General features: G+C 40.5%; 1 protein-coding gene across 5 annotated transcripts; it reads right to left on the reverse strand.

The window, feature by feature from the left end:
* Nucleotides 1-2,272: 2,272 nt before the first annotated feature.
* Nucleotides 2,273-10,000, reverse strand: LOC125510892 (60S ribosomal protein L5-1-like). Of its 5 annotated transcripts, XR_007284795.1 has the most exons (10): nucleotides 7,751-10,000; nucleotides 7,487-7,567; nucleotides 7,219-7,305; nucleotides 6,640-6,774; nucleotides 6,337-6,435; nucleotides 5,733-5,853; nucleotides 3,876-5,648; nucleotides 3,632-3,712; nucleotides 3,403-3,519; nucleotides 2,273-2,964 (listed from the first exon to the last, which is right to left on the reverse strand). XR_007284795.1 is itself a non-coding variant. In XM_048676179.1 (4 exons), the coding sequence occupies exons 2-4, from the start codon at nucleotides 7,219-7,221 to the stop codon at nucleotides 6,262-6,264; spliced, it is 312 nt and encodes a 103-aa protein (XP_048532136.1). In that variant the 5' UTR covers nucleotides 7,222-7,305; nucleotides 7,487-7,684; the 3' UTR covers nucleotides 5,906-6,261. The 5 variants fall into 5 exon arrangements, 1 of the variants encoding a protein (XP_048532136.1); XR_007284792.1 differs by having other exon boundaries at nucleotides 3,403-3,712; XR_007284793.1 differs by lacking the exon at nucleotides 7,487-7,567 and having other exon boundaries at nucleotides 3,403-3,712.
* Between the last annotated feature and the right edge of the window lie 3,990 nt (nucleotides 10,001-13,990).

A 13,990-nucleotide genomic window follows, 5' to 3' on the forward strand; every position in this document is an offset into this window, starting at 1 on the left:
TCCTCGCGGTCGGTCAACACGTTGGGCTGTTGGATGCCTTTGGCGCGGCAAGGAGAGCGCGCCACCATCACCGCCCCGTCAGCACCCGGTCACCGTGAAGAAGCCCCCCTCCCCTACCCGGCGCTCGTAAACACGCGTGAGTGCCTCCTGCATTACGTCGGCCGTGGTGGTGGCAACATGTTGTCCCACAGTATGGTGACAGAGGAGGAGCGACGCAACGCGCAACACCAGGCCGCGTTTGTGACGTCATACTAGGTCCTCGCGGACCCCGTAACCTAGTTGTGAGCCAAGTTGCTGACCTAGGTGCCTTGAGTGGGTAGGTCATTGTAGGATTTTGCATTGGTTTGCAGCTTGTAGCGTAGCGTACTCATCTGCAGATAAGCATTTTTGTTTGCTTCCAAATCCCATCTTACATTTGCTTAGTTATCTGTTCTCTCGAACTTGCACATTAATTGAAGTTCCTATCACATTGTTCTTGGCTTATCTCAAGGGATTTCGTTAATTATCTGCCATTGCCCCTGAATGGTACTACCAGGAAGAGGATAGTAGGGCAAATTAGATAGACCATTTTTTTTGTTCAGTACCTTCAACCAATGGACATGCTATGTAACGTGTCTAGAAGATAAGATTCACATGTCGAAGCTTGGTAATCTATAGACTATTTTTCTTCGTGAACTCCTCATCGTTGGCTATTAAGTCATTTTCAATCGATTTGTAGCTAGAATTGTCTTCTTGCTAGATATGATGCATTTGGCTGAAATAATCATTTGTGCGCAGAACCAAGAGGCGGAGAGGAATATCCGTCAAGTAAACGTTTTCATTTTCTATCGACATGTCATATGCTTATTATGCTGAAACGATGAAGATGGCATTGTACTTTAGCTAATCAGAATTCCTGTTTTTTGACCTGAGCTAATCAGAATTCTTGAAGGAGTATGTTTAAACTTTCCAGCCTGGTTAGTTGGTTCTTTCAGTTACGAGTTTGGTCTCTTTTTGCCAAAATGAATTTTTGAATGAACATGCTCCTTTTGTATTACCACTTTGGCCTGAACGTCTACATAATCTGAATGTGCACGTCCTCATGAGCCTGTATGTCTACATGAGGTTGAGCTTTTGTGTTGGGAACAAAAATTCATGATGAAATCTGAACGTGTGTAGCTAGCGTCGCCAGGATACAAAGCTAGCATATTCTTTTTGAACTTAGCATTAAGCAAATCAGCTAAACATGCGGACGCGCCCGCATTGAAGGCGCCATCACAACTCACAAGGGGATATCCGACGATCGAGCTCGAGCGCGCAGAGAGTTCCGCAGGACAGCCATCAGATCATGAGGTCAAGGTGATGTGCGGCCTCCGAAACTGTCTATATGATCGATCATCGATGCTCCAGAGAAACAATAACAGATTATTATTATTTTGCAGGAAAACAGAACAGAAATTGACACGCCAATGCAACTGCTTACCATGTTCAGGACATGACAAAGATTCAAGCAAGACCCCACATTTGCAACGGCGATAGAAATAAAGCAGCAGCCGCTGTTGTTTTTTTGCGGGTAGGCCATCACAATTACGTATTCCAAGTTCTCAAGGAACCATTCCTTAGTTTTTTTGCCGTAAATCACATTACCACTAGTTTGACACACCCACAACTGCTGCATTTTTGCACAACACCTTGCTTGGGAGCAACATAGATTTTTCAGTACTGCTGCATGAAGTTTGACACACCCACAAGCGCTCAAAGTATCCGCATGAATAGCGAGTTGAAACCATTCATTACCTCATAATCCGAAGCATATAGTTACCGCAAAAAAAACTCTAGGCAAAAAGAAGGAACATCCACTGCTACTGCTGTTACATGACAGTTTCCACGGGACGCACGCAACGAGGCCCGGAACAATGCTACTGCAGTTACATGACGGTTTCCACAGGACGCACGCAACGAGGCCCGGAACAACAAAGGCGGTCCTGTACGGTTAAGGTTTGTGCATAAGATCAGGAGGCTTATATTCATACGGTCCAACAGCGTCTTATTTTCCCGGTGTCTACCTCTAGGGCTTTGTTTGGTTGCGATTCCAACTGCTTGATTTCTCTTTTCATCTTACCTGTGATTTGAAGGGAAAATATAACCCTGGGCACCACACCAAGCCCCTTGGGGGGTATTTTCCTGGGTATATGAGATCCCTCCCACCACGGGGGAAAAGTCCCCATTATCCCTGGTGCCGAAATGGCAACAACGGCAGGGAAGGAAATCCCTCACACACAACATACAAACCTTTGGTATAACACATCAGATCACAGCTAAAATTTGCACAAATAATTATCAAATAAAACTACAAAACTCACTACGGGCACATAAAAGAATAAAAATTCAGTACACAAATAATTTTGACTACACCACTACAACTTAAGCTCAAGTTTAGCTAGCACAAAGATAGGAGCTAATGGGTTCTGCGCTACAAAAAATCTGAATTCTCAAGTTTTCATGTCTGAGGCCGAGATACTTCTGAAGAAAATGAGTTGCAAGGCGACAGTCAGTAGTCCTGCTAAGGTCTTTTCCTCCACATCGACACCAGGTACCAATGTTGGCCAAACTACAAATAAAAGTGAGGAAGTTTGCATCAGTTCACAGCAATAGTTTCAGAAAACTAACACTTGACCTGTGCATTGTGTCATCGACGAAAATACAACTTATTAGCTATGCTAACATTTGAACTTCATGTGATTCGCCATAGTTATGAAGAACATCCAGAGAATTGATATTTGCCAAACTTCATAATGAGTACGAGGAGCATGCACAGAATATATTGACAACAAAAATCAAAAGAAAGAAGCTTCTTGGGGCACATCCAACATAACAAAACCATGGAGCAGATTCAGGTTTTTTAACTTAGACAACAATATCATAACAGAGAAGGTCGCCCAAGCAAGGTCGTTCCTGCTACCATTGCAAGTGCAGTTCCATAACCTGTGGATTGCAGATAATTAGATCAGGACAAGCAACATTCAAATGCTTCCTTACAAGAATTCAATACAGTTCATGCATTCTGATGATCAGATCACATCAAGACACCAAAAAGATTTAGGAGAATACTTACTGGAAAAAAATCCATTTTGGGAAGAAAGACTCTCGGAACAAATACTAAACCGTATAGTATTTTGAAACATGGAAAATTATAGTTTAACCATGTCCAGCTAGGTTTACATGATGGTTCCAAGTGAATAACAATCACCATTATTAAGACGAAAAATTAACACCCCAAAAGAAACAGTTTATTTGAATACAACATACAGAACTACAGAATACAGATGCAAACACCAGTCCTATTTGGATTGAATGTAATTTTGTGTGCTCCCCGTTATTTAGAGCTCAACGTAACAACACACACTAATATATATTCCTCACCAAGTCATAAACTGGTTTAAATTTCCATTTGACGAATCTCCCGTTACTTAAATTTCCATTTGATGAAGCAACGACACAAAAAAAGATCCGTAAAATCTGCTACTCCTCGAACATACACTAAAATTGGTGGCACAAAAAAAGTCATCAGGCATGATGCAAGTAGGATAAAAAATGAAGCATGGCCAGAGATTACTAGCTTATGCAAGGAGCATATTGATGCGAGGCAAACCTGCAATCTGCATCGATTTAGAGAAGGGCTGGCCGAGACATGGGCCAGTTAGGGCTTTAGCAGAGGGACGGAGCACTGACTCTATAAGGCCATTATTTCATGTATATTCAGAGAAGATAATTATCAGCAGAGTATTAGAATAACTAATCGCTAGCCAGTGCATCCACACATCAACACATGTTATCCAGTGTATATTCCAGAGAGATGTCATGGAACGAGCATATTCGTGCAGGGCAAAGCAAACCTGGAATCTGTATCGTGTTAATGGAAGGGTTGACCGAGACTTGGGCCAGTTGGGGCTTCAGCAGAGGTGTGTAGCAATGTAAGGCCATGGTTGCGACTTTCGGGTATAGTCAGAAAACCTCTGTCAATTCAAGATGATTAGATCAAGTAGTCGAAAACCAGTGCACCCACACATTCCAAAGTAGTAAATTTTGTCATGATAATTGAGTATCATATTCTGAACTTGACATTGAGGATTTGATCCAGCTACAGTTACTCCACAGCCCCTGTTACCTAAACTTAACACTTGAGGGTTCAGCTTTTAAAACTGAACTTGACACTTGACAATCATGACTGAATACCATGCATAATGCTGAATGATGAACCAGCTTTCTTAGCTCGCACTGCACGCACACTTGTGCTTTTGTTCACCAGTATTGCCGTGTTCAACAAGTTCGCGGCGATAGGAATAGCTCATACCATACGTATAGTCATGAATTGATCTGAAAGTAGCCCTCCAATACCTTTGCCTACTAGTCTATGAATTGTGATTCGATTAAATGGTGGCTGCTGAACCGGCCAACGGTTACTCCAATCATCTCTGAAATAAGTACACGCTAAAACTGACACTGATTGTGCATTGCTGCCATTGTATGCAAATTAGTTGTCTTAACTAGTACAGTAATTTCTCTCTCTGACTTTTGCTTTTTTACTTTGAGAAAGGCACAACCCGAGAAAACGTGAGATGGATTCCTATCAACCAGTGAAGTAAATTTTCTCTTACTTTTCTTCCTCTTAGCTTCATATCAGTCGGCGCTTTTCCATCACCGGTGAACATTAAAATGAATACAATTGTATGATCGCATAGAAGTATAATTAAGTAGCAGCAGCATATACGATCTATAATAATGCAAAGCATAGCCAGACAACCATTTGATGTTGATTACAATCAAAGGTGCAATAAAAGGTCAATGCAAATTGTTAATCTAACAAAAGAGTGAAAACATCATTAATACTGGAAGAAAACTAAATATTACTCCCTCCGATCCAAAATAAGTGTGGCAGTTTTGAACAAACCCGGGCTCAAAACTGCGACACTTATTTTGGATTGGAGGTAGTAGAAAGAAAATATTTTCTATAAAAAATAGAAAGAACATGTCACCTGCAGCTCATACAAAATTAGCAACATCCAAAGACAATCAACTATAATTCAAACTAAATATTTGCCCCCAGCCACCAACAAAGGCAAATGAACTGGAAGCACAATGAGGTAACCATAGGTGTCATACAACCCAAGTAACTAAGTACAGGATAAAGCTCTTCCAAGCCCAATCCCAAGCCCAAGCAAGTAAAAAGGGAGGCAATTTATCCATGATTCAGACCAAGACAAAAGCAGAATAAAAGGTTTCAAACAGAGCATATAGGCAAGCAAAGCATACATGCCAAGACCCAAACATCAGAAAAACAAATTTGACGACCCGTTGGAAATTGCTCTTAACCAAAACTTTTCTATTATTGATTCTCAAGGAAGTTCATCCTACTGTAAGCCTAAATTCTTTAATTCATGAGCAACCCCAATGGACTTAGATAAATCAAGGATGGAGTGATAAAAGACCTGAAGGAAACGGAGCATATTAAAATCCATAGCTCTGGTAAAAGGATGCCCTTCCCACACAGCAGGTCAGTAGCCAAGCAAGCTCATAAAGTCATAATTCATATGATAAATTCAGAGATGCCACCTGCATCATTCAGTATGGCTATGATGAGAACCATGAATAACGACAGAAGAACAAACCTGCAACCATAAAAGACAGCAAGATTACCGGTGGTGAAATACTGTCACGATTACCTACTATTGGATTTGCTGCTGAATTCTTACCACTATCCGTATGGTGATGCAAACGGCATAAATTTGCAGCCAAGTGTACAAATCGTCAGAACTCCTGGTAGAAGAAAACAGAGGAACTTCAGCTGAACTTTACCGTGTAGTTCATCATGCACTGCAAGATGGAGAACCCGTGAGCACAATGTCGATGCGGACCTGGCAGTGTCCATCGTGTCTGACACCGCTTGCCGCAGGTGCCAAACAAAATCCGAGCAAAGACAATGAACATTAATGATTGCAGGAAGTGTATAGAAAATCCATAGTGTTCATATATATAACTATATAAGACAAGATTATTTTTTGCATACAACTGTATCTTATTGCATAGCAGAACTTTTCTATTATTGATTCTGAAGGAATTTATTTACCATAACATCTTAATATTTCAAGGTTTTAACAAAAGATGAACATATAGTTTAGGAATGAACGGACTACATGAGTATGAGAAAACATTCATACCCATTACTACATATTGATAAACTTCATTATCAGTTGTTTGACTTTAATAAACAGCAAGATATATCTAACTCTTGTGTGTCTTTGAAGGTTCCTTAGTTGATTTTGCCATGGTAGGATAAGCACAAATAGCAGCATGAACCTTCTTGTACAGTGCTTCCATGTCATCGGCCGCAATATTCTTCTTGATGTACTCACTGAAGTGAGATTGGTACTTCTTAGGTTGCTCATCAGCTATTGACTGAAATATGGGTAGGGCAGAAGTTAAAACGAGATTCAGTAAGCTGCTTCAGAAATAAGAACAAAGTACCCTACTTTAGGATACTTTATATGGGTGAATCAGGCCCAGATATATCTTCCAGAAAAAATTCATGTATACAACAACGATGGCCCTAGGGAATAGAAATGGCATTATAATACCACGAGGGCAGTGGATCCAACTCACCTTCATGTAGTCAGCAACATGACCTTCATAGATGTATTTGCGGTGAATCTCAGCGCCCAGCTGCTTCTTATCCTTCTTGAAGCGAACAAATCTCTTGTCACTGTGCGAAATACCAAGACCACCATCCAAAGCTCCCTGCAGTAGCCAACAGAATGAAGCGGGTCTCAAACGGATAAACTGTATGCTTCCTAATTCAATAGCTTAGAACCCCCTAAATATAGAATAAAAAAGCAGACCAACAACAGGCAATAAATGCAGTCCAAGATTAGGCATACTTCAAGTCCATGAATGAGCCAGCCGCAGAGCGATCGATCAAACAACACTGTAAGTAAGCTATATATTTTTCTTGGCTTTCCATGTTTACCAACTACATCCTTCAAAATGTCTATTATTTAGATTTCTAACCTATCCAGCAAAATTATCAATCATGCATTCAAGATCTGTAGGTAAACAAAATAAAGGAGACTTTTCACCACAAATCTCATCTAGCCATCACAAATCATAGCATCAGAATAAGAGGACAAAGTTTAACAAAGTCACAAAACAAAAGAAAATTAAAGCATTACAGCAGCAGCTCACCATGGTAATCCTGGAAAGCAAAGACTTGTCAGTGTAGAAGAGGTATGTGAAACCCTCTCTGCCTGATCTTCCTACTCTTCCTCACGACTGCAGATGAAAAGAAAAGCAGTGAACTTGAGGTCCTGATCTCATATTCATACATCCAATTTTTTGCCAAGAAAAGCAAAGTAAAAAATCTGAGAACTAAAACCAACTGATACAGCTGCGGGAGCCCAAATAGTTCTGCATACAAGAATCTTTATTTCCCAATAAGAAAACTTCTCCATACCAAGTTGTATGTTCTTCGACACTTTCAATGGGAAAAATATTTAGCAATAAAATTGGTCATTGAAGCTAAAGCACCATTCACCTATGCAACAAGAACATAAATTAGTATCAGAGTTCTAACATCAAGTGTAGGTGTAGTCCATAGTGGTGCTAACTACCTGGAATACCTAGCAATTTAAAATATATGCTTGAATGAAGCAGCAGAATGAGACAAAAAAGGAAGACAAGAGTGAGAGCAGGGAGGAGAGCGGAGGTGGAGGCAAACCTGAACCGCCTCGGCATCCTTGCTCCTGCTCCTCCTGTGCCAGGAAGGAGAGGGTTACGGACCATTGTGCACAAGCTGCAGGTGTCGGCGCCCATCTTCTGAGGCCACCGCCCGCCGCACGAGCCGCCGCACCACCGCACTGCACATGCTCCTCGAGGAAAAGGCAGAGCATGGCCAAACTAAATCTCATAATCCACCATAAAATTTGGTTAAAGATCACAGTCGGCTAACTAAATCAAAATTGTTCCAAATTTATTAAAGATTCATTTATCCGCCAATATAATAATCACCATGCTCATCTATTAGACCTAAAATCTCATAATCCACCAAACATCTTTCATTATCATCTCAAGACACAATCACCTCATAAATCACAGAGCAATTTGGTTCAATATCGCAGTCATCTAACTAAATCCAAATTGTTTAAGATTAATTAATCCACCAAACATCTTTGACATCTCCCAAGATCACAATCTACTAACTAAATCTATTGAAAATCTCGCAATCCACTTTGAAATTTGTTCAAGATCACAATAGCCTAACCACACCCAAATTGCTCCATGTTTACTAAAGGCCCATTTATCCACCAATATAATAACCACCATGCTCACTTACTAGACCTAAATTAACATAATTCACCAAACATCTTTGACTAACTCGTCAAGATCACAATCACCTAACTAAATCCAACAAAACCTCAAAATCCACCGTGAATTTGCTCAAAAATAACAATCACCTAACTAAATCAAAATTGTTTCAAAGTAAATTAAAGAACGGTTTATCCACCAATATAATAATCACCATTCTCATCTACTAAACCTAAAATCTCATAGTCCAACAAACATCTTTGACTATATTCTCAAGACACAATCACCTAACTAAATCCACCTAAAATCTCATAATCCAGCGTAAAATTCGGTTCAGTATCACAATCACCTAACTAAATCCAAATTGTTCAAGATTAATTAATCCAAACATCTTTGAATATCTTCTCAAGATCAGAATCAACTAACTAATCCATAAAAAAATCTCATAATCCACCATAAAATTTGGTTTAAGGTCATAATCGCCGAACTAAATCCAAATTGTTTAAAATTTATTAAAGATCCATTTATCCACCAATATAATCAACATGCTCGCCTAGTAGACCTAAATTTGGATAATTCACCAAACATCTTTTACTACCTCCTCAAAATCACAATCACCTAACTAAATGCAACCAGAACCTTATAATCCATCGTAAAATAAGGTTAAAAGATCACAATCACCTACCAAATTCAAATTGTTCCAAATTAATATAAATTCTATTTATCCACCAATATAATAATCACCATGCTCATCTAGTAGACCTAAAATATCATGATCCACAAAACATCTTTGATTATCATCTCAAGACACAATCACCTAACTAAATCCAACTAAAATCTCATAAATCACAGAGAAATTTGGTTCAATATCACAATCATCTAACTAAATCCATATTGTTCAAGATTAATTAATACACCGAACATCCTTGACTATCTCCTCAAGATCACGGTCAACTAAATCCATTGAAAAATCTTGTAATCCACCATGAAATTTGTTCAAGATCACAATCGCCTAACTAAATCCAAATTGCTCCATGTTTACTAAAGAAGTCGCGACTTCCTTGAGACTGAGGTTTCTACCTCTAATGGCTTCTTCATTTCCTAAGAGGAGTATATCCAGGATCTTCTTGCTCGTGTTGCTCTTACTGATGAGCACACTGTCGAGACGGCTATGGAGCTCAACATCCACCTTTGTGTCCACCTCTGCTCCCTGAAAGTCCGGACGGGCGTCCGTTGCCTGGTGACGGGTTGCTATATGTGCTGTCTTGATCCCACATCCCGTGTTCCCTTGCTGGGTGACACCAAGACCGCACGCTCAAGCACCACCAATGGCGAGCAAGAGCTCGGACAATCGACGCATACTTGAATTTTACCCACGGGACGCGCCCGAGAACACGACGCTACCTATCATCAAGGCCAAGGGCGCACATTAGGGGAACGTGGGATGCTTAATCAAGTGTGTGACACAAAATCTGCAAACAGGACAAGAACACCAAGCCGAACAGCGGGGAACAAAGAGTGCACAGGCACGTGGGATGCTGGATCAAAGTCCATCTGCTGCCACTACCCCCATTCTCTCCTCTGTTGCCTTGTTTACTAGTTATTTTCAATAGTTGCATCATCGCCTTGAGTCACTTGTGTGGCCCTCATCTTTATCCACCAATATAATCAACATGCTCGCCTAGTAGACCTAAATTTGGATAATTCACCAAACATCTTTTACTACCTCCTCAAAATCACAATCACCTAACTAAATGCAACCAGAACCTTATAATCCATCGTAAAATAAGGTTAAAAGATCACAATCACCTACCAAATTCAAATTGTTCCAAATTAATATAAATTCTATTTATCCACCAATATAATAATCACCATGCTCATCTAGTAGACCTAAAATATCATGATCCACAAAACATCTTTGATTATCATCTCAAGACACAATCACCTAACTAAATCCAACTAAAATCTCATAAATCACAGAGAAATTTGGTTCAATATCACAATCATCTAACTAAATCCATATTGTTCAAGATTAATTAATACACCGAACATCCTTGACTATCTCCTCAAGATCACGGTCAACTAAATCCATTGAAAAATCTTGTAATCCACCATGAAATTTGTTCAAGATCACAATCGCCTAACTAAATCCAAATTGCTCCATGTTTACTAAAGAAGTCGCGACTTCCTTGAGACTGAGGTTTCTACCTCTAATGGCTTCTTCATTTCCTAAGAGGAGTATATCCAGGATCTTCTTGCTCGTGTTGCTCTTACTGATGAGCACACTGTCGAGACGGCTATGGAGCTCAACATCCACCTTTGTGTCCACCTCTGCTCCCTGAAAGTCCGGACGGGCGTCCGTTGCCTGGTGACGGGTTGCTATATGTGCTGTCTTGATCCCACATCCCGTGTTCCCTTGCTGGGTGACACCAAGACCGCACGCTCAAGCACCACCAATGGCGAGCAAGAGCTCGGACAATCGACGCATACTTGAATTTTACCCACGGGACGCGCCCGAGAACACGACGCTACCTATCATCAAGGCCAAGGGCGCACATTAGGGGAACGTGGGATGCTTAATCAAGTGTGTGACACAAAATCTGCAAACAGGACAAGAACACCAAGCCGAACAGCGGGGAACAAAGAGTGCACAGGCACGTGGGATGCTGGATCAAAGTCCATCTGCTGCCACTACCCCCATTCTCTCCTCTGTTGCCTTCTTTACTAGTTATTTTCAGTAGTTGCATCATCGCCTTGAGTCACTTGTGTGGCCCGCATCTTTATCCACCAATATAATAATCAACATGCTCACCTACTAGACCTATATTCACATAATGCACCGAACATCTTTTACTGGCTTGTCAAGATCACAATCACCTAACTAAACCAACCAAAACCTTATAATCCATCGTAAAATTAGGTTAAAAGATCATAATCATCGAACCAAATACAAATTGTTTCAAACTAAATTAAATATCTGTTTATCCACCAATATAATAATCACCATGCTCATCTACTAGACCTAAAATCTCATGATCCACAAAACATCTTTGATTATCGTCTCAAGACATAATAACCTAACTCAATCCAATTAAATCCTCATAAATTACAATGAAATTTGGTTCAATATCACAATCATCTAACTAAATCCATATTGTTCAAGATATACACTAGAAATCTTTGACTATCTCTTCAAGATCACAATCAATTAAATCCATTGAAAAATGTTGTAATCCACCACAAAATTTGTTAAGGATCACAATCGCCTAACTAAATCCAAATTGCTCCATGTTTACTAAAGAATTCGTGACTTCCTTGAGATTGAGGTTTCTTCTACCTCTAATGGCTTCTTTATTTCCTAAGAGGAGTATATCCAGGATCTTCTTGCTCGTGTTGCTCTTACTGACGAGCACACTGTCAAGACGGCTATGGAGCTCAACATCCACCTTTGTGTCCACCTCTGCTCCCTGGAAGTCCGAACGTGCGTCCGTTGCGTGGTGGCGGGTTGCTATGTGTGATGTCTTGATCCCACATCCCGTGTTCCCTTGCTGGGCGACACCAAGACCGCACGCTCAAGCACCACCAATGGCGAGCAAGAGCTCAGACAATCGACGCATACCTGAATTTTACCCACGGGACGCGCCCGAGAACACGGCGCTACCTATTGTCAATGCCAAGGGCGCACATTAGGGGAACGTGGGATGCTTAATCAAGTGCGTGACACAAAATCCGCAAACAGGACAAGAACACCAAGCCGGACAACGGGGAACGAAGAGTGCACACGCATGTGGGATGCTGGATCAAAGTCCATCTGCTGACACTACCCCCATTCTCTCCTCTGTTGCCTTCTTTACAAGTTATTTTCAGTAGTTGCATCATCGCCTTGAGTCACTTGTGTGGACCTTATCTTTATCCACCAATATAATAATCAACATGCTCACCTACTAGACCTAAATTCACATAATGCACCGAACATCTTTTACTGGCTTGTCAAGATCACAATCACCTAACTAAACCAACCAAAACCTTATAATCCATCGTAAAATTAGGTTAAAAGATCGTAATCACCGAACCAAATCCAAATTGTTTCAAACTAAATTAAATATCTGTTTATCCACCAATATAATAATCACCATGCTCATCTACTAGACTTAAAATCTCATGATCCACAAAACATATTTGATTATCGTCTCAAGACATAATAACCTAACTCAATCCAATTAAATCCTCATAAATTACAATGAAATTTGGTTCAATATCACAATCATCTAACTAAATCCATATTGTTCAAGATATACACTAGAAATCTTTGACTATCTCTTCAAGATCACAATCAATTAAATCCATTGAAAAATGTAGTAATCCACCGTGAAATTTGTTAAAGATCACAATCGCCTAACTAAATCCAAATTGCTCCATGTTTACTAAAGAAGTCGTGACTTCCTTGAGATTGAGGTTTCTTCTACCTCTAATGGCTTCTTTATTTCCTAAGAGGAGTATATCCAGGATCTTCTTGCTCGTGTTGCTCTTACTGACGAGCACACTGTCGAGACGGCTATGGAGCTCAACATCCACCTTTGTGTCCACCTCTGCTCCCTGGAAGTCCGAACGGGTGTCCGTTGCGTGGTGGCGGGTTGCTATGTGTGATGTCTTGATCCCACATCCCGTGTTCCCTTGCTGGGCGACACCAAGACCGCACGCTCAAGCACCACCAATGGCGAGCAAGAGCTCAGACAATCGACGCATACCTGAATTTTACCCACGGGACGCGCCCGAGAACACGGCGCTACCTATCGTCAAGGCCAAGGGCGCACATTAGGGGAACGTGGGATGCTTAATCAAGTGCGTGACACAAAATCCGCAAACAGGACAAGAACACCAAGCTGGACCGCAGGGAACGGAGAGTGCACAGGCACGTGGGATGCTGGATCAAAGTCCATCTGTTGACACTACCCCCATTCTCTCCTCTGTTGCCTTCTTTACAAGTTATTTTCAGTAGTTGCATCATCGCCTTGAGTCACTTGTGTGGCCCTCATCTTTATCCACCAATATAATAATCAACATGCTCACCTACTAGACCTAAATTCACATAATCCACCGAACATCTTTTACTGGCTTGTCAAAATCACAATCACCTAACTAAACCAACGAAAACCTTATAATCCATCGTAAAATTAGGTTAAAAGATCATAATCACCGAACCAAATCCAAATTGTTTCAAACTAAATTAAATATCTGTTTATCCACCAATATAATAATCACCATGCTCATCTACTAGACAAAATCTCATGATCCACAAAACATCTTTGATTATCGTCTCAAGACACAATCACCTAACTCAATCCAAATGAAATCTCATAAATTAGAAAGAAATTTGGTTCAATATCACAATCATCTAACTAAATCCATATTGTTCAAGATATACACCGGACATCTTTGACTATCTCCTCAAGATCACAATCAATTAAATCCATTGAAAAATCTTGTAATCCACCATGAAATTGGTTCAAAATCATAATCGCCTAACTAAATCCAAATTGCTCCATGTTTACTACAGAAGTCGTGACTTCCTTGAGATTGAGGTTTCTTCTAGCTCTAATGGCTTCTTTATTTCCTAAGAGGAGTATATCCAGGATCTTCTTGCTCGTGTTGC

This window comes from Triticum urartu, chromosome 5 (assembly GCF_003073215.2).
Source record: "Triticum urartu cultivar G1812 chromosome 5, Tu2.1, whole genome shotgun sequence".
Lineage (NCBI taxonomy): Eukaryota > Viridiplantae > Streptophyta > Magnoliopsida > Poales > Poaceae > Triticum > Triticum urartu.

Coding starts and splice junctions, on each gene's coding strand:
- LOC125510892 (XM_048676179.1), bottom strand. Junction 6,436..6,639: donor ATGTTGCTGACTACATGAAG/GTGAGTTGGATC, acceptor CCCATATTTCAG/TCAATAGCTGATGAGCAACC.